At 44.2% G+C, this 26838-nt stretch overlaps 1 protein-coding gene across 2 annotated transcripts; it reads right to left on the bottom strand.

Moving 5' to 3' along the window:
- Positions 1-14118: 14118 nt before the first annotated feature.
- Positions 14119-26563, bottom strand: ALKAL1 (ALK and LTK ligand 1). Of its 2 annotated transcripts, none has more exons than XM_065903296.1 (5): positions 26338-26563; positions 20518-20571; positions 18923-19003; positions 17625-17704; positions 14119-14633 (listed from the first exon to the last, which is right to left on the bottom strand). In XM_065903296.1, the coding sequence occupies exons 1-4, from the start codon at positions 26495-26497 to the stop codon at positions 17625-17627; spliced, it is 375 nt and encodes a 124-aa protein (XP_065759368.1). In that variant the 5' UTR covers positions 26498-26563; the 3' UTR covers positions 14119-14633. The 2 variants fall into 2 exon arrangements, with proteins under 2 accessions (XP_065759368.1, XP_065759367.1); XM_065903295.1 differs by having other exon boundaries at positions 17629-17704.
- Positions 26564-26838: the final 275 nt, after the last annotated feature.

Below are 26838 nucleotides of genomic sequence, written 5' to 3'. Positions count from 1 at the left end.
ACAATTTTTTTATAAAAGATATTTTAAATAACAAGTTTTGGCTTATTGCTCATGTATTAAATTGGACACAAATTATTTTTGAAAAGTTGTTGCTTCCTGTTGCCTAGCAGTAAGGAAGTGAGCAGTAAGGAAAAATTAGCAGTCACCAGGTATGTACTCTTTTTAAAAAATCCACCATTTAATTTTAGCCTATTTGATAGCTGGCAAAAACACCTTTTCAAGCAATTTCACAAATGTCCAGAGTACACCTAGTAAAGAAAAACATCTATTTCTGCTTTCTTGACTATGCCAAAGCCTTTGACTGTGTGGATCACAATAAATTGTGGAAAATTCTTCAAGAGATGGGAATACCAGACCACCTGACCTGCCTCTTGAGAAATTTGTATGCAGGTCAGGAAGCAACAGTTAGAACTGGACATGGAACAACAGACTGCTTCCAAATAGGAAAAGGAGTACGTCAAGGCTGTATATTGTCACCCTGCTTATTTAACTTATATGCAGAGTACATCGTGAGAAACGCTGGGCTGGAGGAAGCACAAGCTGGAATCAAGATTGCCGGGAGAAATATCAATAATCTCAGATATGCAGATGACATCACCCCATGGCAGAAAGTGAAGAGGAACTAAAGAGCCTCTTGATGAAAGTGAAAGAGGAGAGTCAAAAAGTTGGCTTAAAGCTCAACATTCAGAAAACTAACATCATGGCATCTGGTCCCATCATTTCATGGGAAATAGATGGGGAAACAGTGGAAATAGTGGCTGACTTTACTTTTCTGGGCTCCAAAATCACTGCAGATGGTGACTGCAGCCATGAAATTAAAGGACACGTGCTCCTTGGAAGGAAAGTTATGACCAACCTAGACAGCATATTAAAAAGCAGAGACATTACTTTGCCAACAAAGGTCCGTCCAGTCAAAGCTATGGTTTTTCCAGTAGTCATGTATGGATGTGAGAGTTGGAGTATAAAGAAAGCTGACTATAAGGAATTGATGCTTTTGAACTGTGGTGTTGGAGAAGACTCTTGAGAGTCCCTTGGACTGCAAGGAGATCCAACCAGTCCATCCAAAAGGAGATCAGTTCTGGGTGTTCATTGGAGGGACTGATGTTGAAGCTGAAACTCCAATACTTTAGCCACCTGATGCGGAAAGCTGACTCATTTGAAAAGACCCTGATGCTGGGAAAGATTGAGGGCAGGAGGAGAAGGGGATGACAGAGGATGAGATGGTTGGATGGCATCACCGACCCAATGGGCATGGATTTGGGTGGACCTTGGGAGTTGGTGATGGACAGGGAGGCCTGGCCTGCTGTGGTTCATGGAGTCTCAAAGAGTCAGACACAGCTGAGCGACTGAACTGAACAGAACTGAACACCTAGTAAATGCGAACTTATTCATCTATGCATCTGAATAGTTTTCTAATTACAGTTATGTTTATTTCCCAAATAAATAGCATGATAAGGTAGATAATGGTGATTCAGATGGTAAAGAATCTGCCTCAGTGCAGGTGACCATGGTTAAATCCCTGAGTTGGACGATACTCTGGAGAAGGGAATGGCAACCCGCTCCAGTACTCTTGCCTGGAGAATCCCATGGACAGAGGAGCCTGGTGGGCTACAGTCCATGGGGTCGAGAAGAGTTGGACATGACTAGGTGACTAACACTTTCACACTTTAAGGTAGATAATAATCAGAAATTGAATCTGATTTTTTTCATTACAAATTCTTATTTATGTACTTCGTAAGTTTGTTAAATGTATTCTATAAAGGCAGAAAGAAATTTTTCTGCACCACTGGTGAGAGATGTCAGTTGTTATGATTTGTTTATTCATTTCATAGCATTTCTTTTCTTTATGTCTCTTTTTAAAAATGCAACAAATAATTCTAAGAATGTCCACTAGGAGGAGTTCTTGCTAAGACTATAAAATAAATGATAGCTCTAGCTGCTAATTGAGATCTTTGGTACTTCTGTTAAATTTTTCTACTTCAATTGGCAAACAGCACACACTCCTTAGACATCTGATGCAACGTGAAAACATTCCAAAAATTTTATTAAGTCAAAGAAGCAAGGATGGTAACCTAGGATAATTTTTGTAAAACTGGTATTAATATTACTGTTGAAGGAAAAAAAATGTATATCTGCAGGCAATTAAACATGGAGAATATCTTCAAAAGAATTATATTTTTTAACACTAGGATATAAAGCTGCAATTTTTTAAAACTTACAGTTAAATATTTCTGTTTCAAAAACACTTCATTTCTCTTCACTGATTGTTCTCAAATTCGAAAGGTCAAGTGTACACCTGTCAATGCTTCTACGGAATTCCAAAACAAACCTGCACACCGTGTCATCTTCACTCACTTGACCTTGATGCTTCATGTTGTGAATGGATTAACTCTCCATCTCTTCAGTGAGATTGATTTTTATCATCAATTTTAGATTGGAGTTTATTTTAAAAATAATACACACCAATAAGCTCTCACATACAAAGTTTCAGGAAAATGTACCTAGGGAAGATTTATTTTGAACTGCAGTGTGTGTGTGTGGTAACACGTCCCTGTGTGTGTCTAGTAGGGCTGTCATGCTAGCCCACTGCTACTGAGAAGCCGGTCCAGATTATTCCAGGAGAGGCGCCTTCAGGATGGATGGAGACATGGTCCAGGGAGGCGGGAGAAGGAGAACGCGCCGCCTCATCCCTGGTCTCTCCTGTCGCGCGCCTGAGTCTCAGGCAGGCTCCGGAGCCAGGCCTCCGGGAGTGAGCAGCAGATGGAACGAGCAGTCGTAGGACATTATCCACATTTTGGAAAATGACTCTACGAAGCCAAGTGGCTTGTGCGGAGTGAGAGGGGGCAGGTTGCGCAGACAACAGCTCCTGACTTTCAGACGGTTCAGCAGGTGGCAAACGCGGCAGAACGACGCTGGGATCCGAACCTCGGGGCCCGGCGGTGCGGGGGGAGCCGGGGAAGCGGAGCAGATGCTCCGGTCCCCGGCCCGGGGCTGCCCGCGCGTCCCGACCGCCGTTTCCACACACACCCGTTCGCTCTCCGCTCGGATCTGGGGTCTGCAGCTGCAGCCGGTCCAACCCAGCCGAGGGCAGGAGTCTCGGGAGCGCAAAGATGCTGTGAAGGCCGCGCTGAGCCTTCATCACCCGCGGAGCGCGTCCGAGCAGGCCGCCGGGCCACAGGGCCCCCGTCTCCCGCTTCCATCACCGCTCCACTCCCGCTCTGCCGCCGCCCTGCCCCTCTTTGCCCCCTTCCTGTCCACCGGTGGGGGGGCCTCCCCGAACTGTGAAAGCTCCTCCCGCCCTGCACCGGCCCAGATGACTCTCCAAGGGTGGCCTAGCTGCGCTGGGTGATCTCTTACTTCCATTCATTAAGTAGCTGTCTCGCTGTAGAGGTCCGTCTTCCCTGTCAGGGGACCTGAGAGGACGGCTCTCAGTCTGTCTGCTGGGCCAGCCCCTGCCGCTCCTCCGCAGGGCTCCCCTCCTGGGCTCTCACTGTGGTCGCTCCTCTCCAGCCTCATTTTAACCTGCCTGGACTGGAAAACCCTGGTCACCAGGCCCCCCCTGTGCAACCCTAGATTTCTAGTCAATGCCTCAGTGACTCCATCTGTAAAATGGTGTCATCATGGTCCTTGCTCATCAGGTAAGTGTGGCATATAACACAGATAATCTACAATATATACACAGTATATACACTGCACTATCACTCACATACAATATATATGGGTTTCCCAGGTGGCGCTAGTGGTAAAGAACCTGCCTGCTAAGGCCAGAGCCTTAAGAGATCCCTGGTTCAATCCCTGGGTCAGGAAGATCCCCTGGAGAATGAAACAGCAATGCACTCCAGTATTCTTGCCTGGAGAATCCCATGGAGAGAAGAGCCTGGCAGGCTACAGTTCATGGGGTCATAGCAGTCGGACATAACCTAGCAACTAAATCACCATCATACAATCTAGATATACTATGCACACTGGATACACACCACACTATACAATATACACTACAGCCATTCTTCAGTATCTGGGGTGAACTGGTTCCAGGGACTCCCCACTCCCATCAACTACCAGAATCCGTGGATGCTCAAGTCCCTGTGTCCATCCTCCTGAACTCTTTACATCATCTCTCGATCACTTATAATACCTAATATACAGACTTGCCTGCTAGTCCAGTGGTTAAGACTTTGCCTTCCAATGCAGGGGGTGTGGGTTCAATCCCTGGTCTGGAACTAAGATCCCGCATGCCTCAAGGCCAAAAAAAAAAAAAAAACAAACAGAAAGTGATAATAATGTTGTAACAAATTCAATAAAGACTTAAAAAAATTACCCAATACAGTGTAAGGGCTATGGAAGTGGTTGCTGGTGTGGCATATTTGTGTTTTGCTTTTTGGAACTTTCTGGGATTTATCTTTTCCTGAATATTTTTGATCCTGCAGTTGGTTGACTCTCAGATGCAGGGCCTGTGACCACGGAGGGCCCACCGTGTGCATCCGTAGCTGACTGCACGTGACTGTGCCCTGCCTACAGCAAAGGCTGAAAACTCACTGACCGTGGTTTTTGCTATTATTACTGCTATTGTTTACCCCGCACAACAATACTATAACATCAACATGATCCCAGCCTTTGGCTAAAGCCTTGCGGCAGTAAAGGTGGAGTCAGGGGTCAAGGCCAGGCCCAACTCTGGAGCCAGTGCACTGTCTTCTCTGTATGTTTACTATTGTTTCTGAAATAAAAGAAAAAAATTTTTAATAAGTTTTTGAATATGTAAGAAATGAGTTAGAATAACTGACTTAAAATGCTTTGTGTTAGGATATCAACAATGACCTCCAAGATTATCAAATCTAAATTCTAGGAAGATCCCCTAGAGAAGGAAATGGCAACACCCTGGAGAATCCATGGACAGAGCAGCCTGGCGGGCTACAGTCCACAGGGTGACAAAGAATTGGACATAACTGAACAACTAACACTTACTTATTCTGTACAGATGAGGACATTCACACATATTCATGTATTTAGAAAACGTATTGAGCAGCTATTAATTGTTTACTATTATTATATTATTGTACAACATATACAATAATATTTTATATATGATTATTATATAAAAAACTAAAATTATGGCATCTAGTCCCATCACTTCATGGCAAATAGAAGGGGGAAAACTGGAAACAGTGACAGATTTTATTTTCTTGGGCTCCAAAATCACTGAGGATGGTAACTGCAGTCATGAAATTAAAAGATGCTTGCTCCTTGGAAGGAAAGGTGACAAACCTAGATAGCATTTTAAAAAGCAGAGACATTACTTTACCGACAAAGGTCCATCTTGTCAAAGGTGTGGTTTCTCCAGTAGCCGTGTATGGATGTGAGAGTTGGACCATAAAGAAGGCTGAGCGAAGAATTGATGTTTTTGAATTGTGGTGCTGGAGAAGACTCTTGAGAGTCCCTTGGACAGCAAGGAGATCAAACCAGTCAATCCTAAAGGAAATCAACCCTGAATATTCATTGGAAGGACTGATGCTGAAGCTGAAGTTCCTATACTTTGGCCACCTGATGCAAAGAGCCAACTCATTAGAAAAGACCCTGATGCTGGGAAAGACTGAAGGCAGGAGGAGATGGGGATGACAGAGGACAAGATGGGTGGATGGCATCACTGACTCAATGGACATGAATGTGAGCGAACTCTGGGAGATGGTGAAGGACAGGGAGGCCTGAGTGCTGCGGTCCATGAGGTCACAGGGGTCAGACAGGACTGAGCGACTGAACAGCAACGGGTCCCCTGCGCCAGGTTACTCGGTCATCTGGGAGGCAGAGCTTGGGTCTGAATTGAGGTCGCACTCCACAGCCAGGACACTTTGTCACAGGACACAGGTTCCGGGAGCCTGGGCGCCAGAAATGTGTCACACGTGCCCACCCAGAGCCTCCATGGAGCCCACAGGCCCCCCGGGTGATTCTGAGGCAGGCAGGTTAGAGAAGCAGGACCACATGTGTGCCCAGACTTCTGTCTGGGGGCCAACAGCCTGCCCGGTGTGACAGCTGTGACCCGGGACACCCCGAAATTTCACTCGCGCCTCATGGGAACCGTGCCTCTGCGTGCCTGCTGAGAATAAGGAACTCCATCCAGGAGCGGTCTGCTGTGCTGTAAGGCCTGGGCTTCTGCTTTAACCTTTGGCTGGGACCCCAGAGGGAAGTCAACTTGGCCGGCAGACCCTGGACGCCCCCAGTCGTTAAGGGCAATTCTGGCGCTAAGGTGACACCTTGTGGAAAAATGTGGGCACTGCATGAAAGTGTCACTTGTAGACAAGGTTTAGCTTTTTGGGGTTTTTGTTTTGTCTGTCTTCCAATCTGTCACGGGCTAAAAATATTTTTGTAAAAGACAATTAATTAATGAGAAGTTCAAAACACAATACAACGACTACAATGAAAATAGGTGTCTGGGTCCTTTTTTTTGTTCAGTCCAACTGATTAGCTGGGCTAGTTAAGTAAGTGGCCCACAAGATGAGACACGAGGCTACTTTATGAAAGGCAGAGATAAACCTTTTTAGCTTCTAGAGGCCACTGCAGTCCTTGGCTCAGGGCCCCTTCTTGGCATCACTCCAGTCTCTTACTCCCACTGTTGTGTCTCCTACTAATTACTCGGACTGTCCTGCCTCCCTGTTAAAAAGACTTTGCAATTACACACAACCCAGGTAATCTCCCTTCTCAAGGTCCTCAACATGGTTATAAAACACCTTCACTGCAGAACTTAGGTTAATATTGGAATGAGTACCTGGGGCTTACTGCCCAGCCAAGCTCCCAGGCCAAGATTAAACAGTCGCTGTCAGTAGCATAACAAGGTGTGGAGGAGAGGGCAAGTTTCTAGGACAGCAAGTGTCTGTCGTGCTGTGGACACAGCCACGATGGTAAAGCTGGTGGGTCCCTGATGCTCCCGGTGGCCATAAAGAGTGCTCCAGGGAAAAAAGAAAGTAAAAAATAAAACATGAATTCAGATGTGAACATGACATAGACACAAGGTCACAGTTGAGAATACTGATGCAGGAACAGAATTCCCTCCCTCCCCAAGCAGTTCTGAATGGGTCCCTCGACCCCTGGTCACAGGGTAGGTAGAACTGAGCACTGACTCACCCAGGGTCTGACTGCAGTGTGAGCGGAGTTACAGGAACAAGCTGGACCCCTTCAGGTATGTTATCCTAAGGTAAGTGAAGCGGGACTCTGACTGGTAGAATGGGGACATTAAGGCAGAAAGTTCAGTTCAGTTCAGTTCAGTCGCTCAGTCATGTCCTACTCTTTGCAACCCCATAAACCGCAGCATCCCAGGCCCAAACTCAGGTCTATCGAGTCGGTGATGCCATCCAACCATCTCATCCTCTGCCGTCACCTTCTCCTCCTGCCCTCAATCTTTCCCAGCATCAGGGTCTTTTCCAATGAGTCAGCTCTTCGCATCAGGTGGCCAAAGTATCAGTTTCAGCTTCAGTGTCAGTCCTTCCAATGAACACCCAGGACTGATCTCCTTTAGGATGGACTGGTTGGATCTCCTTGCAGTCCTAGGGACTCTCAAGAGTCTTCTCCAACACCACAGTTCAAAAGCATCAATTCTTCGGTGCTCAGCTTTCTTTACAGTCCAACTCTCACATCCATACATGACTACTGGAAAGGCAGAAAGGGATCAAGTTAAAAACTGACCTTCCAAATTCACTGCAATTCCCTTCTCTCTTCACCCCATTCTGAGAAAACCAGTCCTCCTAAACATACAAACTTAAAAGCCCCAATACTTTGGCCACCTGATGGGAAGAGCTAACTCGTTGGAAAAGACTCTGATGCTGGGAAATATTGGGGGCAGGAGGAGAAGGGGACGACAGAGGATGAGATGGTTGGATGGCATCACCGACTTGATAGACCTGAGTTTGAGCAAATTCCTGGAGACAGTGAAGGACAGGGAAGACTGGCAGGCTACAGCCCGTGGGGTTGCAAAGAGTCAGGCACGACTGTGTGACTGAACAGCAGCAAAGCATACAAGTGTTTCGGTGATACACCCGTAAAAGTTCTTTTCCAAACGAATGCCAGTTCTTCTCAGGACACCGGCCTACCTCCCATTGCCTCCAGGTCCTAATGAGATGGAGCCCCAAATATCCCAGATAGGAAGGAATAAGATCTACTCTGGAAGGAAATCATGTGTGCACCAAAGGTTCAAAGACTCTGCTGACTGGCTGACAGACTCTGGGGGCATCACTGGATGTGGATTCTAAAGATCGAGGAGGGTGGAACGAGAGACTCAACCTGTCTGAATTCATTGACAGCAGTCAGCCTCATCCGGGGTGTGGATCCCCTGTGTTAGTTCAAGCTCCAGTGAATGGTCTGTTCCGCTGGCTAAATGAAGCTTGAATGTAGCCACAGCCTGCTGTAAATGAGGTCAGAATGCCAGGACATCACTAGAACTCTGAGGAGAACCCTGAAGATTCTGACAAATGGGTATTTTTATATGATTCCACCGAGGACAATCTGCTAATGTTCCTTATGAAGACGTTGAAGAAACGCCGTTCACCAAGACACCAGGAAGAGCTTTGCAGCTCTGTAGGCAGAGATGGTGCTGGGGGATGCTCGAGTGGAATTAAGATTCCTGATCTAGTGGGAATGATGGGGTTCTGGAACCGTAGGGGCTTACCATCAGAGGAAGGCTGGGAGGGGTCCCCTGGTCTATGGGTGTGTGAGTTTGCACATTGCACAGGCTTTAGCCAGAGGGTCTGCTTCAGTCTAGGGAAGAAGTTTTGAACCATCCAGAGCACCCTCTCGGGGGGTGCCCTGTGTATGTGGCATTGCACCCCTATCAGCCAACAGCTTGTAACATCCCACTCCATCCACATCACATCCATTTCACCACCTCTCACTTTAGCCAACATACTTAGAACCACGTGGGTCTTGGTCCTAGGACTCACCCCATTATTGGGAAATACAACCAAAATCCTTGGAATAAGAGACCTAGTCCCCAAGCACCACAGGTAATAGTGTCCACACCTGGTTCAACTTCAGAGAGGCTTCAGACACAATATGGATTCCCACCAAAAGCCCCAGAGAAGCCTGGTTCTGTGTAGTTGGGCAAGTGACGGGTCACAGGAGGAAAGGAGGCAGGTGGTTCCATGGAGCTCCTCTGGACAATGGATTCCACACAGTGCCTCTCCTGTGCACCCCGGGACATCTACTCTAGTCCTGTTCACAGCCTGCCCCTTAAATAACTAAACTAAAGCCCCCATAAGTCTCAGCTCTCTGCACTATCCAAACACCAAACTTCTCTCTGCTGCGTCCTAGACTCACATCTCAGGTTTGCTGCATGCTTTTGCCTTTTCTGGTGATGACTTTGGCTTTTGAAGTAACTCATGCTGTCTCTCCAAGCTGATTTGTGAGTTCCCCTTCCTGACGCCTCTGCCCTGCAGACACTAGGACCCAAGTTCCCTCCTCTGGATGGCAACACACCCGGTGGGCTCACGTGCTAACCCCGCGGGAAGCTCGCAGACGATTTGAGCCACTCAGTACTGCCCAAAGTCTATCGGACATAGAGTCAGAAAATCTGGGACCCAGGCTTCACTCCGCCAGGGTGAAGACTCCACACATACTTGAGGAAGTTCAGTCCCCTGACTGTAAAATATGCTGAACCTCATAATTTAACTTCATAAGAATTAAATAATGGTGAGAAACAGCTCAGTCTAAGCTTTTGCACACAGCATGCATTCAAAAATAGTTACCGTCTGTGTTTCACCCTCATGCACATAAAATAGTTTCCATTAGAACTTGGTTTAGAACGTCTTTAATTTATGGATATTTTCATATTTAAAGTCATTCCACAAGTGCTTTGAAGCTGATGAACTAAAATTCTAATTTTGGAGGCTGCTATTTTAATAATAATGACATAACTGCAAACAGTGATGGAGGTAGATCTTAATTCTTTACAGCAAAGGCGAGTCCTTTCCATGAATCACTGAGGGCCCTTGTGCACTGGTGATGAATCAGCGGAGCAGCAGGATTAGCAGAATAAACAGAACTCAACTTCTTCCTCTGTGTCCCTATTATAGCTTCTCTTCTTGGCTTTTAAGTCAAGCAAATGGATTAAAGAGACATACAATATTTCACAGAAGTGAGAAGCTTTGACAGGTAGTTGGAAATATGGAACCCCCAGGAAGCAACATAGCCAGTGAAGAGCAGTTTTCTTTCCCAAACAAGGGACTTCCCTGGCAGTCCAGTGGCTGGGACTCTGCATTCCCAACGCAACACAGGGGGCCCAGGTTCAATCCCTGGTCAGGGAACTAAGACCCCAAGTAGCCAAATAAATAATTTTTTTTTAAGTTGCCAAAGTTCACTCTTTGATGTCAACACAAGATTCTATCTAGGCTAGTCAGTTCCTTCTTATCAAAAACTTAAACTTTTGAAGGGACATGGAAATCGAGCATTTTAAAAGCTGAATCTCACCAATATCACCAGTCTTCTTGAGGTCAATTCCACGAACTCTTCCTGTTAAGGGAGGGAAGAGTGGAACCCGGATGCCTGTCCTTCTCGAGGTCAAAGTATGAACCCATGAGTTAGAATCCTGCCATAAATGGTCTTTGTGTGTGTGTGTGCTTAATCTAAATTTATTGTTTCTACAAGCATCTACTGCATAGCAAGCACAGAGAACTCTACTCAGCACTCTGTGGTAACTTGTATGGGGAAAGAATCTGGAAAGGAATAAATATATGTATGACTGAATCACTTAACTGCACATCTAAAACTAACACAACACTGTAAGTCAACTATGCACCAATATAAAATTTTAAAATTAAAAAAAGAAAATTGGTTGTTTCTGTTATTGGGGAGCTAGGTAATTTTGAACACATACACACTAACATATTTGATAAAATAAAACAAACTAAACACTTATTTGTTTGAAAATCAATATTTTGCTGCAAAAAATAAAAAATTTTTTTCCTGAGGCCTTCTCTGCATCTCATACCACCCAGAGACTCAGGGTTCAAGCCAGTTAAATCGCCTTGACAAAGTCAGTTAAAGGTTCTTAAACTTCTGGGAGTCGTGGCCGCATTCCCCAGTTTAAGGAAAGCCCTGGCTCCTTTCTGGTTAATATAAGATACTATGTATACTAATTTCTGGAGGACGGCATGGCAACCCACTCCAGTATTCTTGCCTAGAGAATCCTATGGACAGAGGAACCCGGTGGGCTACAGTCCATAGGGTTGCAAAGAGTTGGACACGCCTGAAACAACTAAGCTTGCAGGCATGGTTTGATTAGCAATGTTCTGTACAGCCAAGAAGTTTTTTTTTTTTAAGTGTTATTCCTGGGAATTCCCTGGAGGTCCAGTGGTTAGAGTTTGGCACGCTCACTGCTGGGGTCCTGGGTTCAATCCCTGGTGGGGGAACTAAGATCCCACAAGCTGTACAGCACAGACAAAATAAATGAATAATAAAAATAAAACATTTTTAGTTCTTTGTTTCCCTTTTTGTTTTGCATCAGAACTGAAGAAAACTGTACGGACAGGTTCCAAGAGGGGACTGGATCCAGGAGAAGGTCAACCTCTCAACACCCCCGCCACCGCGGGGCTGTCTCCAAACCACAGTGAGTTCCTGGAGCTGTCATTGATCATCACAGCCGCTGCTCCTCAACACACAGCCAGCCAAGCTGAGAGAGAAGGTTCCAGGTGGTGTCACTCGTGCCCTTCAGCTGAGTAGTCACTCAAATGCACTCATACCAAGCTCCAGAGATGCAACGAGCTGGTGCGGACAGGCCACAGAGGCGTTCCTACTACTCGAACTGTCCTCTCTCCTCCTCTATCCTTCCCTCCTCACCTCCCCCCACTCCCTTCTCCTTTCATCCATCTGCCCACACCCTGCCCATCATAAGCACAGGATGAGGAGGCCACACTGGGCTATCTGTCAAGCCCCCTCAGGTGACCAGCTGAGAACACCCAGCTGAACTGATCCGGTCCCCATGTTCTGGAGTAAATATGGTCACCCTCCTGTCTTGCTGTTTAGACAGCGAGATGACTTCTGAGATGTCATCTGAAATGCAACTTTACTAAATAAACATATTTTACCTCATTCATCTTTCAATCACTCATCTCCCCATGTGAGAAATTTCCCTCCATGGAAACAAATTTAAAAGACCCTTTATCTCTAACTCCCTCTGTCAAAGTCAGCGCAGTGAGAAAATCATATCAAGTACAGTTGATCCTCAAACAACGTGGGGGTTAGGAGTATTGACCACTCCCCTTGCCCAGTCAAAACTCTGACTATAACCTTCCAGTCCACAGTTCCCCACATCCATGGGTTCAACCACCTGGGATGGGCCATGAAGACCGGCAGTGTTCTCTGCTGGAAAAAATCCACTGTAAGTGGACCCACACAGTTCAAAAACATGTTGTTCAAAGATCAACTGTAGTAATATAAACATCAACTAGAGATATCTAAAGTCAATCTTTGTGGGTTTTAAGTAGACATGTAGCATAGCATGGGCCTCCCGGTGGCTCAGATGGTAAAGAATCCACCTGCAATGCAGGAGACCCAGGTGTGATCCCTGGGTTGAGAAGATCCCCTAGAGTAGGACATGGCAACCCACTCCAGGATTCTTGCCTGGAGAATCCCATGGACAGAGGAGCCTGGAGGGTTATAGTCTATGGGGTTGCAAAGAGTCGGACACAACTGTGCGACTAACACACACAGACACACACACAGACACACACACACGGCATAGGCTACACTTCTGAGTGAGGCATGTTAGTCATCCATGAGGATGTTTAAAATCTAATTTCTTACGACTCCATCTGAAATTACCTACCTGATTGAAACCATACCAATCATACAACTCGTTTAGGCTGTTTTCTGTTTCAGCCAAATGTGTCTCACTAATAAACTCTCATTTGCCACCATCCAATCGCCTCTTCACTTGTATAATATAGAGGATGTCAGCTCTATAGATATTCATGAGTAAAGCTTTCCAGGACTTCCCTGGTGGTCCAGTGGTTAAGAATCTGCCTCTCAATGGAGAGGACATGGGTACGATCCCTCCTAGTTTTTCCTTCAGGAAACTAAGATCCCACATGCTCCAGGGCACCAAAGATGCCTGTGCGCCACAATGAAGATCAAAAATAAATCAATAAACTCATCCTTTAAAAAAAAGAAAGACTTCCAAATGTTTCCAATATTATAATCACTAGGTAAATGCAAGGGACTAAAACTCTGTTGTTCTTATCATTCTTCCCTACATAGCATTACAGAAGAATTTCACACACACACTAAAGTTTTTGTGTGTGTCATTATTTGTCCATCTTTGCACAGAGGCCAAAATCAATAAAACTGAAAACTGAAAATGTAGCTTCACAATATCCTTGCAACCAAAGGGGCCCTCTGCACTTGTGTTTCTGATGGACAAAGACGTGTGTGTGTTTCAGACACAAACACACATCCGGACAGTCACGGGAGGGACAGAGGAGCTAAAAATGGAAGCAACGGCCAGTCCGGAGCCCCGTCTCCATGACACCAGCACAAACAGGGTAGAAGCGTTAAAAAAGCCGTGACCATCCTGTGATGCATTGTTAAGCAAATCATGTTTTGCCTCCTCTAAAAGGATGGGGTTTCCTATCATCTTATTTAGGTTTCTCATTTTTTCATTATTGTTTTTAAATGAAATGGATGAACTGTGTCAGGGTGTGTTGTTATTTTCCAAACAAAGCCCCAAACACATACACGTTCCTCTCCCCACCAGGTTCATATGAACTTCTTATTTAAGGAAGCAATACCATGGGCTTCCTTGGTGGCTCAGCTGGTAAAGAATCTGCCTGCAATGCGGGAGACCTGGGTTCGATTCCCGGGTTGGGAAGATCCCCTGGAGAAGGGGAAGGCTACCCAGTCCAATATTCTGGCCTGGAGAATTCCATGGATACAGTTCATGGGGTCACTAAGAGTCGGACATGACTGAGCGACTTTCACTTCACCATATGCCCCAAATTCAAAAAAGGTCTCAGGATCTTAGTTATCAGTTCAGAAAATGAATATGAACATATATAGAGAGAGAACATCATATTTCAATAATATGACCTCTCCTACAAAGGCCTTTAATTCAAAGAAAAACAGCACAAATTTTTTTCATATTTCAGTTTTAATAAAATTTACATGCAAATAAAAACAAAACAAATTCTGAATAGATGTATTACATATTATTAAATTATAATTATAAAAGGGGACTTCATACATGATTATTCAACAAGCGTATTCTGAAAACTCATACCCAAAACATCATTTCTCTTTGGCATGATCAGACATAATTTACATAATTAAATATATAATTCATACATATATAGAATGTTAGTCATATAATAAAATAACATATATATAGCAAAAATAAAGTATAATAGCATACATTTTAATATTCTATTTGCAATATATGAGTTGAACTTTGCATTTAACATTTTCAAATTTCTGTATACACGAAGATAAACCAGGGAAGATCTTGTCTTAGCTTGGACACAGATCACCAGCTGTTTCTGAGGAGTCTCTTATTTCGCTCATCTTAATACACCATAAAATTAGAAGTTTCATCTCATTTTATGTTTAGTATGATCCCAGATACTTTTTTTCTTTCAAATTAGATTTACATTCTTAAGAAATGCCTGTGAGAGGGAAGAAGAAAAATGTTATTTACGACCAGGTTTTTACCCTACTTACACATATGCATAGTTTTAATACAGCTATATTTTCTTTTGCTTAAAGAATCTGTGGACTCTTAATTTATAGTGTAACCCTGAGGGTGTACATTAAAGTGTGTGTGGAGCAGGCAAGGGGTTTACCAGTACTTTTAGAAAGTTCATTTGCTTATTTATTTTTAGAATTTGTTTCTTGTCCATACTGCACGGCTTGTAGGACCTTGGTTTCCCAAGCAGGGATTGAACCAGAGCCCTCAGCAGTGAAAGCACTGCGTCCTAACCACTGAACAACCAGGGAATTCCCTAGAAAGTTTCAATGATGACTTCCACCACTGAAGTTTTAATAAGATATCTGCATCAGCCAAAAAATGAACTTGGCATCACCTAAATAACACAAAAATATTCCTAAAATGTATTAATCTGTAATACTCGAACACCTTGTTAACTCCCTGTAGACAGACAAACCATCAGAGATGACACCTGCAGAAGACCTCACTAAATCTCCAAACTCTGCAGTTTCAAAGGGGCCTGTTTATCAGCTCTGTCCTATATGAATCTTGTCCAAGGAGAATGTAAGTTTGCATTTAATATTTTAAATTATAATACTTGTTTCTTTGAGAACTTTTCCAGTTATCATGTTGCCTTTTGGACTTTATATAAACTTACTCATAAGAAAATATATCAACTGATTCAAGTATCTTGCCATTGAACACTGAAATGATCTAGCTCGATTTCTTAATCTAAAGAACAATCCAAAGAACAAGATAAGCATGACCTCACTTAGGTCACTTCATGAGCCTGATGGGACTTCCCAGGGGGCTCGGCGGTAAAGAATCTGCCTGCCATTGCAGAAGATACAGTTTCATTTCCTGAGTCAGGAAGATCCCCTGGAGAAGGAAATGGCAACCCACTCCAGTATTCTTGCTGGGAAATCCCATGGACAGAGGAGCCTGGTGGGCTACAGTGCATGGGGTCACAAAGAGTCAGACATGACTGAGTGACTGAACCACCACAATCCAAGAGTCTAATGAATTTTTTTGATTTACTCATTAGTCAAAAGGTTTGAGAATAACTGATTCAAGCATCTTGCCATTGAACACTAAAATGATCTAGCTCAGTTTCTTAATCTAAAAAAAGGGCAGCTTTTTAGTTCAGCAACTTTCAATATGCAGAATTGAATGCCAATTATTATTATTAATTTATCATTGCTTTTAAAATAAGAAAACCAACAACAATAGATCGGAATTGTCTCAGTAAAGGTCACCACAAAACTATCAGATGGATAAATAAATTGCCATATAATTATTTGGGATAGAATAAGTTATGATCAACCTAGACAGCATATTAAAAAGCAGAGACATTACTTTGCCAACAAAGGTCTGTCTAGTCAAGACTATAGTTTCTCCAGTAGTCATGTATGGATGTGAGAGTTGGACTGTGAAGAAAGCTGAGCGCCAAAGAATTGATGCTTTTGAACTGTGGTGTTGGAGAAGACCCTTGAGAGTTCCTTGGACTGCAAGGAGATCAAACCAGTCCATCCTAAAGGAGATCAGTCCTGGGTGTTCATTGGAAGGACAGATGTTGAAGCTGAAACTCCAATACTTTGGCCACCTGATGTGATGAGCTGACTCATTGGAAAAGCCCCTAATGCTGAGAAAGATTGAAGGCAGGAGGAGAAGGGAACGACAGAGGATGAGATGGTTGGATGGCATCACCGACTCAATGGACATGGGTTTGTGTGGACTCCAGGAGTTGGTGATGGACAGGGAGGCCTGGCATGCTGCAGTCCATGGGGTCACAAAGAGTCAGACACGACTGAGTGACTAAACTGAAGTTATACTGACCAGATCGAGACATTCACAAGTACTTCTAGATTACATGTTCTCCAAGACTCAAAAGCTGAGGAATCAGTTTCTTTAAAAGGACTTGTCCGTGGTCCTGATACACTGACACCCCCCCACCCCGACACACACACCCAAAATGTTGACTTTGTATTACACTGGAAAGAACTACTGATTAGAAAGATCTTTACCCAGAAATGAATACCTTTCAGTCTTTCCCATAGATTCTATGAAAGTGAAAGTCACTCAGTTGTGTCTGACTTTTTGCGACCCCATGGACTATACAGTCCATGGAATTCTCCAGGCCAGAATACCGCAGTGGGTAGCCATTCCCTTCTCCAAGGGATCTTCCCAACCCAGGGATCAAACCCAGGTCTCCCTCATTGCAGGCAGATTCTTTACCAGCTAAGCCACAAGGAAAACCCTAGTGGGGCTTTTTAAATTGTAAACAAACATTAGAATTTACATTTGATTTATTTAGGTCATACAAATACTTTATTGCTCTAGAGCTCCAAGGGTAATTTAGCCAGAATGAAAATTCTGACTTACCATTTCACTTTGGCAAAATATATACCAGAGCAGACAATGCCTACATGTTCATCATATGTTTGATTATTTGCTTTTCCTTCTATTCTTCTAATACTGTGTCTCTTACCTTAACCTGTATTGTATAAATCAAAATTTTAGGATCCTACTTCTATTATACTTTATCTACTTTTTAATTATTATTGTATCTGTTTTGACCAGTTTTTTTAAAAGGTAGACCTTTAAATAGTTTTGTTCATCTAATGTATATTTGCATGTGATCTGAAATAACATCAAATTTGAAATATTTTAAAAAATCACTCAGAAAAAAATAATAATAATAAAAATAAAAATCACTCAGGAACAGTAAGGTTGCCAAAAAAGCTATTTCTATTCATTCAATCATTGTTGAGGACATTTTTTTTTTATTAATTTAATATACCATTTAGACCAGACTTTAACACTAAGTGGAAAATCCACAGATTATTCACTAGGTGGTGCTAAAATCAGCTTCCTGGGGTTTTTAAATTGTTCAAAATTTCTTAAGAAATCAAGCTGTTAAACAGAAAAAGGAAAATTGATAAATACATACTCACATGTAGGTCTTCTCCGTCTGCGAGCACAGAGGACTCACTGCTAGTCTTTTTAACAATCTAGCACATCTTTTGTAATCTAGGGAAAACATTTAAAAGACAATTATGTGTATAGTTACTACATATGTGGGAAAAGTGTTAAATTATTGTCACTAGTACTTAATAATGATAGCTATAATTTAATAAGCATCTAATAGAGCAAGTACTTAACTGGATTTTCTCACTAATTCTCCTACTGATGTAAGCAGCTGGATGCTATTGCTGTCTTCACTGTAGAGATGAGAAAACAGCCTGAAAATGGTAAGAATCTCATAGCTAGTATTCAGCTTCATTCCAAAGCCCAAAGTTTCTCCACCAGGCTGAGCTACCTCTTAATCATTCTGCCTAGATGTCAACAGGACTCGTCCTCCCTAGTCACCAAACACAAGCATTTTTGAAAAATTTACAACAACTCTGACTCAACATCCTGGGTAAAATTAAATATCCCTCAAGATGACCAATTTAGTTTTTAAAAAAACTACAAAATGTTTAAAGTTCATTTTTTTTAAAAGTAAGTTTAGACTGAGAAAGGAATTTAAAAACAGGCAACTGAGTTACCATACTTAATCACGATTTAGATAAAGGAGAGCATTTAAATACTATGCTTGGAATTGCTACTCAGTTCAGTAACTTAAGTATCCAAAAGAATTCATTAGACAACCTTTAAAATACATGTTATCCTTATTCAGGAAAAAATCTATCACTTGTTATATACAGGATGTGATATGAAACTATTTATTTTTTAAAAAACTTATGAGGAAATTTTTACTTATACTTCATGGTCATTTTTTTTTTCATTTATATGAGACTGCCTTATTTGTGCTAAAGAATTTTAAAAATGATAAAAGGTTTAAATCCTGACAAACACCATGGTCCTTAAGGAAATCTGGCAATTTTCAGATTTGTCTGAAATAGTCCCAATTAGAACGTGGTTTCACTCCTTGACAGTGTCAACGGCACACACACACATACACACACGTTAAGTGTGAGTACCATCAGGATTATAAACAGCACGTCTTACAATACTTGGTCTATTATTTCCCACTCACAGACAGTTGAAGTTTAAGATTACACGCATCTACAGTTGGATAGTGTCTTGGGGGTCTGTGCCAGGTCTTAGTTGGGGCAGGATCTAGTTTCCCAACAAGGGATTGAGCCCCAGACCCCCTGCACTGGGAGCATGGGGTCTTAGCCACTAGGCTACTAAGAAAGTCCCAAAGAATTTTTTAAAAGAACGAAAATGACCCAAGCTACTTACAAGCTGGCGTTGAGCAGTCCCTGGTATTGTGATATAGCCTGTGGAAGTGTTTGCTGCACTCGGCTGAAAACGTGACTGGCCCTATCGGACAGGAAAAGAACACTGCACGTCGGTGTGTTTTCCAAACAAATTCCCTAGCACTTTCTGCATAGTGATGATATCCCTGGTTTACATCTTCCCATGCCCTTAAAAGACCTTGCCGAAGAGCATGTCTTCCCCCTACCCAGATTCTGGAGGAGGCAATGAGGTGTGTCTGTAAAAAACAATCAAAATTCACTCCACAGTCTCTACAACTCACATAAAAGAACCTTCAATTTCAGAAAAATCCTTCAGAATAATTAAGAGAGAAAAGCTCTAGATAGGAGAGGAAAACAATCCACAGAGAGCGAATTAAGAGGATGTGAAGAATGAAAACACGAGTATCTCTGGTTTCTACTTTATGCTCTTCAGTTTTGTATTTAACAGGAATGAAGTGTCTATGCAGGGACATTTATTCCACTTTCTACTTAGAGTGATTTGTGTCTTATAAGCGACAAGGCCTACTGTAAAGTGGACAGGGCGTTAAGACTTCCCTTATCTTTGCCCACAAACCAAGACAGTCCACACCAAAATTCATCCCTGTGTCTGGAGTCTGCTTTTAAGGAAGTGGTAGAAGGAGAGCCCAGAGTGCCGATAGAGAAAGTCGCTCAGTCATGTCCAACTCTTTGTGACCCCATGGACTATAACCCACCAGGCTCCTCTGTCCAGAGGCTTCTCCAGGCAAGAACACTGGAGTGGGTTGCCATTTCCTTCTCCAGTGGATCTTCCTGACCCAGGGATGGAACTCATATCTCCTGCATCGGCAGGCAGGTTCTTCACCACTAGGAGAAGACTAGGAATGGAGTGAAGGTCAGGTGCACAGTTCACGATGACTAGGTGACTTGCTAGAATGTGGGGCACTGTAACTGCAGGTTACAGTTATGTAACCCACATAGAATGTGGGTAACTGTAATGATTCACCAAGTTGCAGGAAGAACCCGGGAGTGTCGTGGGAGAGGAAGCCACATGTGCTGACCACGCGGCAGTGAGCCGTCAGGAAGTCTGCTCTGCCCTGGGCGAAACGCTTCCACTGTGTAGCTGGCCCGGCCACATGGCTAGACCCCTAGTGTACCACGGAGAGCTCGTGCATGACTCCACCCACTGATCCAGCCATCCTCGGCCCGCGGCCACACACACTCTTGCCTAAATGGCCCACAACCTGCCCCAGACCACACCACATGTTCAAAGGATTCTTTCTGACCAGAATGCCTCTCTGGTAAGGGAAAACTCTACTCATCCTTAGAGCCCAAATTACACATTGTGTCCCCGACAGCAGTTTCTGGTAGTCTTTGGCAAAACCATCCACTTTCTGTGTCTCCCTAAACTCTGCTTACACTTCTATCACTCACCCAGACCTGGTTTATAGCGCATTAATACGAGGTAATAGGATTTGTCCACCTTCCTGACCCAACTGTGAGCCTCTCACAGACATTTATCTTCAAATCCTCACTGCTTCATGAAGTAATCTGCATACAGTCTTTTTATTTAATTGAATCACTGATAAAGTTCATGCTTACCTGTGAAATGCTTGATGAATTTGTCTTTTAAGTTCAAATCTCTTGGGAATATTTCTGAAAAGAGAAAAAGAAAAACTTTAAAATTTCTCGAATGTGTCTTCCTCATTAAATATAACATTAGAAACACTAATTCAAAAGAACAATTCAGTAATTTTAAATATTTGAAAATCGTGATTTAAAATTTTAAATATTTTGTAATATTTAATAATGCAAAATATTGATTATATTTTTAAAGGTAAAAAAAAATAGGTGAAATTTTAATACTTCGTTTAACCTAGTAAGTCCATAAGATTATCCTTTCAACAGGTAATCAATATTTCCCAGGGGGCACTAGTGGTAAAGAACCCACCTGCCAATGCAGAAGATGTAAGAGATGCCGGTTCAATCCCTGGGTCAGGAGGATCCTCTGGAGAAGGGAATGGCATCCCACCCCAGTTTTCTTGACTCGAGAATTGCATGGACAGAGGAGCCTGGAGGACTACAGTCCATGGGGTCAAAAAGAGTCACACATGACTGAAGTGACTCAGCACACATGCATGAAAAAAGGTGGTCTATGTTTTTTATACTAAACTTTCAAAGGCTGAGGTGTATTTACCACTCACAGCACATGTCAGCTTGGACCAGCCACCCTCCAACTGTTCAGCAGTCATAGGTACCCAGCGGCTACCAAGCCAGACAGTGCAAGGATAGAATTATCCTTCATTCCTCTGGTAGCTAATGACAGTGGTATAAGAGAGTCCATGTACAGGTGGATTAAAAATAAAAAGATCCCTAGGTAATGCATGAAAATTATCCTGGAACAACTTGAATCACCTCTCATCTCATTAATCCAATTTATGAAAATTTCTAGTTTTTATTTAACCAAAACAGTTACCATCTGCCACCCTCATCAATTTTAAGTTTACAATAATATATTTTTAAAGGAACAGATTTGCGTATTATGTATATAATGTTGGCAGGCTTATCTCTTGTTCCTACTTCTTATTTAAAAATGAGCAGATTAAAAAAAAAAAAAATGAGCAGAGATCATGTGAAATAATAAAAAATCATAACACGGAACAACTAGAAAATAACAAAAAATGTGTTTTAGTGATTGCTTTTACCTGCATACAACTTAGTATCTTACCAAAAAGATAATTTGCTCTGCCATGATCACTTCTATACAAAGCCATGTTGGTGGATCCTTAGGACCTTCTGAGGCGCTGAAGGGCATTACTGTGTGTTTCAATCTAGCATTTTTATGTACTTCAACTGAAATATTTGTTACATAGTTCCTTGAGTTACCATTTCCTTTAAAGAGATGACATGATTATTCTGCTAAGTCACTTCAGTCCTGTCCTATTCTTTGAGATGCTATGGATTGTACCCACCAGGCTCCTCTGTCCATGAGATTCTCCAGGCAAGAATACTGGAGTGGGTTGCCATGCTTTCCTCCAGGCAATCTTCCTGGCCCAGGGATCGAATCCCTGTCTCTTACGTCTCCAGCACTGATGGACAGTTTCTTTACCACTAGTGCCACCTGGGAAAACCCATGATTCTTCTCTTTCCCAATATATTGGGTTGGCCAAAAAGTTCATTTGGGGTTTCCCATACTATCCAGTGGAAAATCCCAAATTAACTTTTTGGCCAACTCAATATAAAAACAATTATACTTTCAAAAATAAGTACTAGATTTATTACATCAAGGCTGAGAGGATCACTGAGGGAAATATAAGCATTTAAAATAATGCATATGGAGTAGTAGCTCAGTTCCATGAATCTCTGGGAGTTGGTAAGAAATACAGGATTTCAGGCCCAGATCTAAGAGTCACTTTAATGGGAACTCATAGGAGAGTCATTTGCACCTTTGAAAGCAGTACTCTAGATATTCCAAAAAAGACATAAAACATCTTGAATACTCAGCACTGAGTTCCTTCATAATCAACAAGATATAATATTATTACTAACTAATGCATTTGTCATTTGTGCTTAGTAGAAGATAAAAGACAGAATTCTTTCCAGTAAAAATCTACCATCATTGGGGGGAGTGGTTGTTGATGATGTTTTGAATTTTTATCACTTCCTTACATTCAGGTACAAACAGATGCTCCAAGCTCATCCCGAGTCATCTCCTGTCCTGTGTTAGCATAAGTCATTTCTCCCAGGAGCCCCAGTTCCTCTTACAGAGCATGGTATCAAAACCAAAGTCTGGACACCAAGTGTACTTGCTGCTACTGGGGCGTGACTGCTCCCAGGTCCTCACAGCTGACAGACCAAGGACACATGTGTGTCATATGTGTGGGTGCCCTGATTTTTAATACTTTGTTTCTTCAGTTGCTCAGTAGTGTCTGAATCTTTGTGATCCCATGGACTTCAGCCCACCAGGCTTCCCTGTCCTTCACTATCTCTGGAAGTTTGCTCAAACTCATATCCACTGAGTTGATAATGCCATCCAACCATCTCATCCTAGTATCTTTTTATATAGTGATTTTTAATATACCTAGTGTTTAAATTATTTAAAATTGTACCACAATACTTAATGGATGGAATCCCAACTGAGCTATTTCAAATCCTAAAAGATGATGCTGTGAAAGGCTCAATATGCCAGCAAATTTGAAAAATTCGGCAGTGGCCACAGGACTTGAAAAGGTCAGTTTTCATTACAATCCCAAAGAAAAGCAATGCCAAAGATATTCAAACTCATGCACAATTGCACTCATCTCACACCCTAGCAAAGTAATGCTCAAGATTCTCTAAGCTAGGCTTCAACAGTATGTGAACCGAGAACTTCCAGATGTTCAAGCTGGATTTAGAAAAGGTAGAGGAACCAGAGATCAAATTGCCAACATCTGTTGGATCATAGAAAAAGCAAGAGAATTTCAGGAAAACAACTACTTCTGCTTCATTAACTACAGCCTTTGACTGTGTGCATCACAACAAACTGGAAAATTCTTCAAGAGATGAGAATACCAGACCATCTTACCTGCTTCCTGAGAAACCTACAGGCAGTTCAAGAAGCAGCAGTCAGAACTGGACACAGAACAATGGACTGGTTCCAAATTGGAAAAGGAGTACATCAAGGCTGTATATTTGTCACCTTGCTTATTTACCTTATATGCAGAGTACATCATGAAAAAAGCTAGAATGGATGAAGCCCAAGCTGGAATCAAGATTGCCATGAGAAATATCAATAAACTCAGATATGCAGATGACACCACCCTTATGGCAGAAAGTGAAGAGGAACTAAAGAAGGTCTTGATGAAAGTGAAAGAGGAGGGTGAATGAGCTGGCTTAAAACACATTCAAAAAATGAAAATCATGGTATCCGGTCCCCTCACTTCAAGGCAAATAGATGGGGAAACAATGGAAACAGTGACAGACTTTATTTTTGTGGGCTCCAAAATCACTGCAGATGGTGGCTACAGCCATGAAATTAAAAGATGCTTCTTGGAAGAAAAGTTATGACAAACCTAGACAGGATATTAAAAAACAGAGACATTATTTTGCTGACAAAGGTCCATATAGTCAAAGCTATGGTTTTACCAGTAGTCATGTATGGATATGAGAGTTGGACCATAAAGAAAGCTGAGTGCCAAAGAATTGATGCTTCTGAACTGTGGTGTTGGAGAAGACTCTTGAGAGTCCCTTGGACTTCAAGGAGATAAAATCAGTCAATTCTAAAGGAAATCAGTCCTGAATATTCATTGGAAGGACTGATGCTGAAGCTGAAGCTCCAGGACTCTGGCCACCTGATGTGAAGACCTGACTCATTGGAAAAGGCCCTGACCCTGGGAAAGACTGAAAGCAGGAGGAGAAGGGGGTGACAGAGGATGAGAGGGTTGGACGGCATCACCAACTCAATGGACATGAGTTTGAGTAAGCTCCAGGAGTTGGTGATGGACAGGGAAGCCTGGCATGCTGCAGTTCATGGGGTCGAAGAATCAGACATGACTGAGCGACTGAACTGAACTGAACTTGATAGAACACGTTTTTGGAATGTACAGCATCTGTAATATTTCACTGATGATACTGCAAAGAATTTAGGATTCCAATTTGTTTTAACAAGGAAATAGATGCAAAGACATCACAGAGGAAGAGGGCCTGTGCGAGGAAGTGAATTCTGACAGGCAGAGGCAAGAGAAGTGTGTTCCTGGGACTGGTGGCAAGGCAGACGCAGCAGCTGCCAGAGTCTATGAGAAGCAGGACCAACCCATGAGACCTGAACCTGTAAGAACCCCAGAAAGGAAGACAGGGTAGGTCACAGGGGACTTAATGTCTTGCCATCAAGAGAAGTTAGGACCTCCCTGGAAAACCTAGAGAAACCGCTGCTTAAATGTGACAGGAGGAAACAATCTGGTGCTACAAAGAAAATTCATTTGTACTTGTTCATAAATGGCCTTTACATCCCTGCTGTAAGCCTCATGCCAGCAAGTTTTTATACTAAAAAACAAAAAAACACAGTAACACAAGTCTGGTTCCATCAGTGTGCAGAAGAATGTACTGTCACCTCTTGAAAAGGCAAAGCCTTTCTATCAAAACTCTCAAAAAGCCCCTCATACTTCTGTTTCCCACGTGCATGCATGCCTGTAACCCGCCAGGCTCCTCTGTCCATGAGATTCTCCAGGCAAGAACATTGGAGTGGGTTGCCATGCCTTCCTCCAGGGGATCTTCCTGACCCAGGGATCGAACCTTTGTCTCTTTTGTCTCCTGCATTGGCAGGTGGGCTCTTAACCACTAGCGCCACCTGTTACACACTGCACACCAATTCCTTCTCTGTCCCAAGTTCCTCCAAACCCCCTCTAGTCCCACAGCTGCGCAGTTCTCAGTCAGCAACCCTGTCTTTATTTCAGTAGAGGAGACGCCAGTGCTCCCCATCTGCTGCAGAATTCTGGGCATGATGCTTTGCTCCATTCTGCTGGTGTGATGGTGGAACAGTGGAGAAGACAGGATGCAGGTAATGAAAGCACACTGTCTATTCTGAGGCCCCAGCAGGGGGCACTCCTGGCGCTAGGGAGACAGCCTGGCTTGAACCAGGGTGATTGATGGGCAGGACAAAACAGAGCCAGGACCAGACTGCAGGGACATCGGGGTGGACAAGTCTAACCCGAGTTCCTCCAGCACAAGAACCAAAAATGTTGGTCAACCTTGTGTTCCCACAACCATCAAAGCACGTCCGGTGTGTGCTGAGCGGCTAAATGACAGCAAGACTGCGACCTCTCAGCGGGGTACACCCCCCAGGGGCGCCTCTGCTCCCAGCCTAGGCGGGCATCTCCACGTGCGCACAGGCTCCAAACAGACACCTCTGAGGGGCTTCCTCCTCCTCCTCCCCAACTCCCCACATACCCCCTCACAGCCCCTCACTCCCACACACCCCTTCCTTCCTGCCCTGCGCGCGCCCTGCACCCCAGCGCCCGGTCAGTCCTCCTAGTCCCCTCGCCAGCTCCGAGGGGCGCAGAAGAGCGTCGGGGCTCCAGACGCCCGTGATCGGACTTTATCCCCAAACTCGGAGAGACCGGCACGAGGCCCTGCTAGGTGCTGACCTGGCCTCCGGCCTCTGCCGCTGGGACGGAAAGGCAGGTCCTCGGGCTGCGAGCCCGCACCCCCAAAGGCCTCCCATACCAGGAAGGGGAGCTTCGGGCTGGTTCCTTTGCCAGATGGGTTTCTGGTCACTTAAGTCTCGGCTGCGGTACATCTAATAATCTCATGATCTCTTTCCCTGAGAGCCAGGTACCGGCAGCGACGCCTATTCTCCGCGGTGCACGGTCAGAGTGCCCCGACCCAGCGCCGCTCGGGGCCATCGGAGCCCGCCCCGCCCCAGGCTCTTCGCGCGGGGCTGCTCACCTGCGCTCCGGGAGGCCACGGGAAGGGACGGCTTCGGCTCCTCGCCCGCGACGTGCGCGCCCCTGCTGCCCCCGGGCCTCCCCTGCGTCCCTCGCGGGGCCAGGACGAGCGCCAGCAGGAGCAGCGCGGGCACCGGGACGCCTGGCCTCGCCGGTCGCATGGGCGTGCGGGAGCGGCCGGAGAGCAGGCGGGTCCGCTCCTCGAGGACAGACGGCGGGCGACACCTGCGCGCCTTGGGGAGGGACGCGAGGCACGGACGCAGGACGAAGACTCGGGGCTGCCGGGGGGAACAGGGCGAGTCCCAGAGCTCGGATGCTCACGGTTCCGCGCAGCCTCTCCGACGACCCAGCCTTGGTTCTGCGGGTGTCCGAACTCCCTGCTCAAGGCCTGCTCTGTCTACCGCCGCGGCCAGCCCACCGGGCTCGAGAGAACCAGCAACTTCCCGATCAGGACCGCGAAGAGCAGCGCGGGAGCGGCGCGCGGCTGCGGAGAGGCGGTTCC

Source organism: Muntiacus reevesi, chromosome 12 (genome assembly GCF_963930625.1).
Source record: "Muntiacus reevesi chromosome 12, mMunRee1.1, whole genome shotgun sequence".
Classification (NCBI taxonomy): Eukaryota; Metazoa; Chordata; class Mammalia; order Artiodactyla; family Cervidae; genus Muntiacus; species Muntiacus reevesi.
The sequence above is the reverse complement of the archived record's forward strand: the minus strand, read 5'-3'. Positions and strand labels throughout refer to the sequence as shown.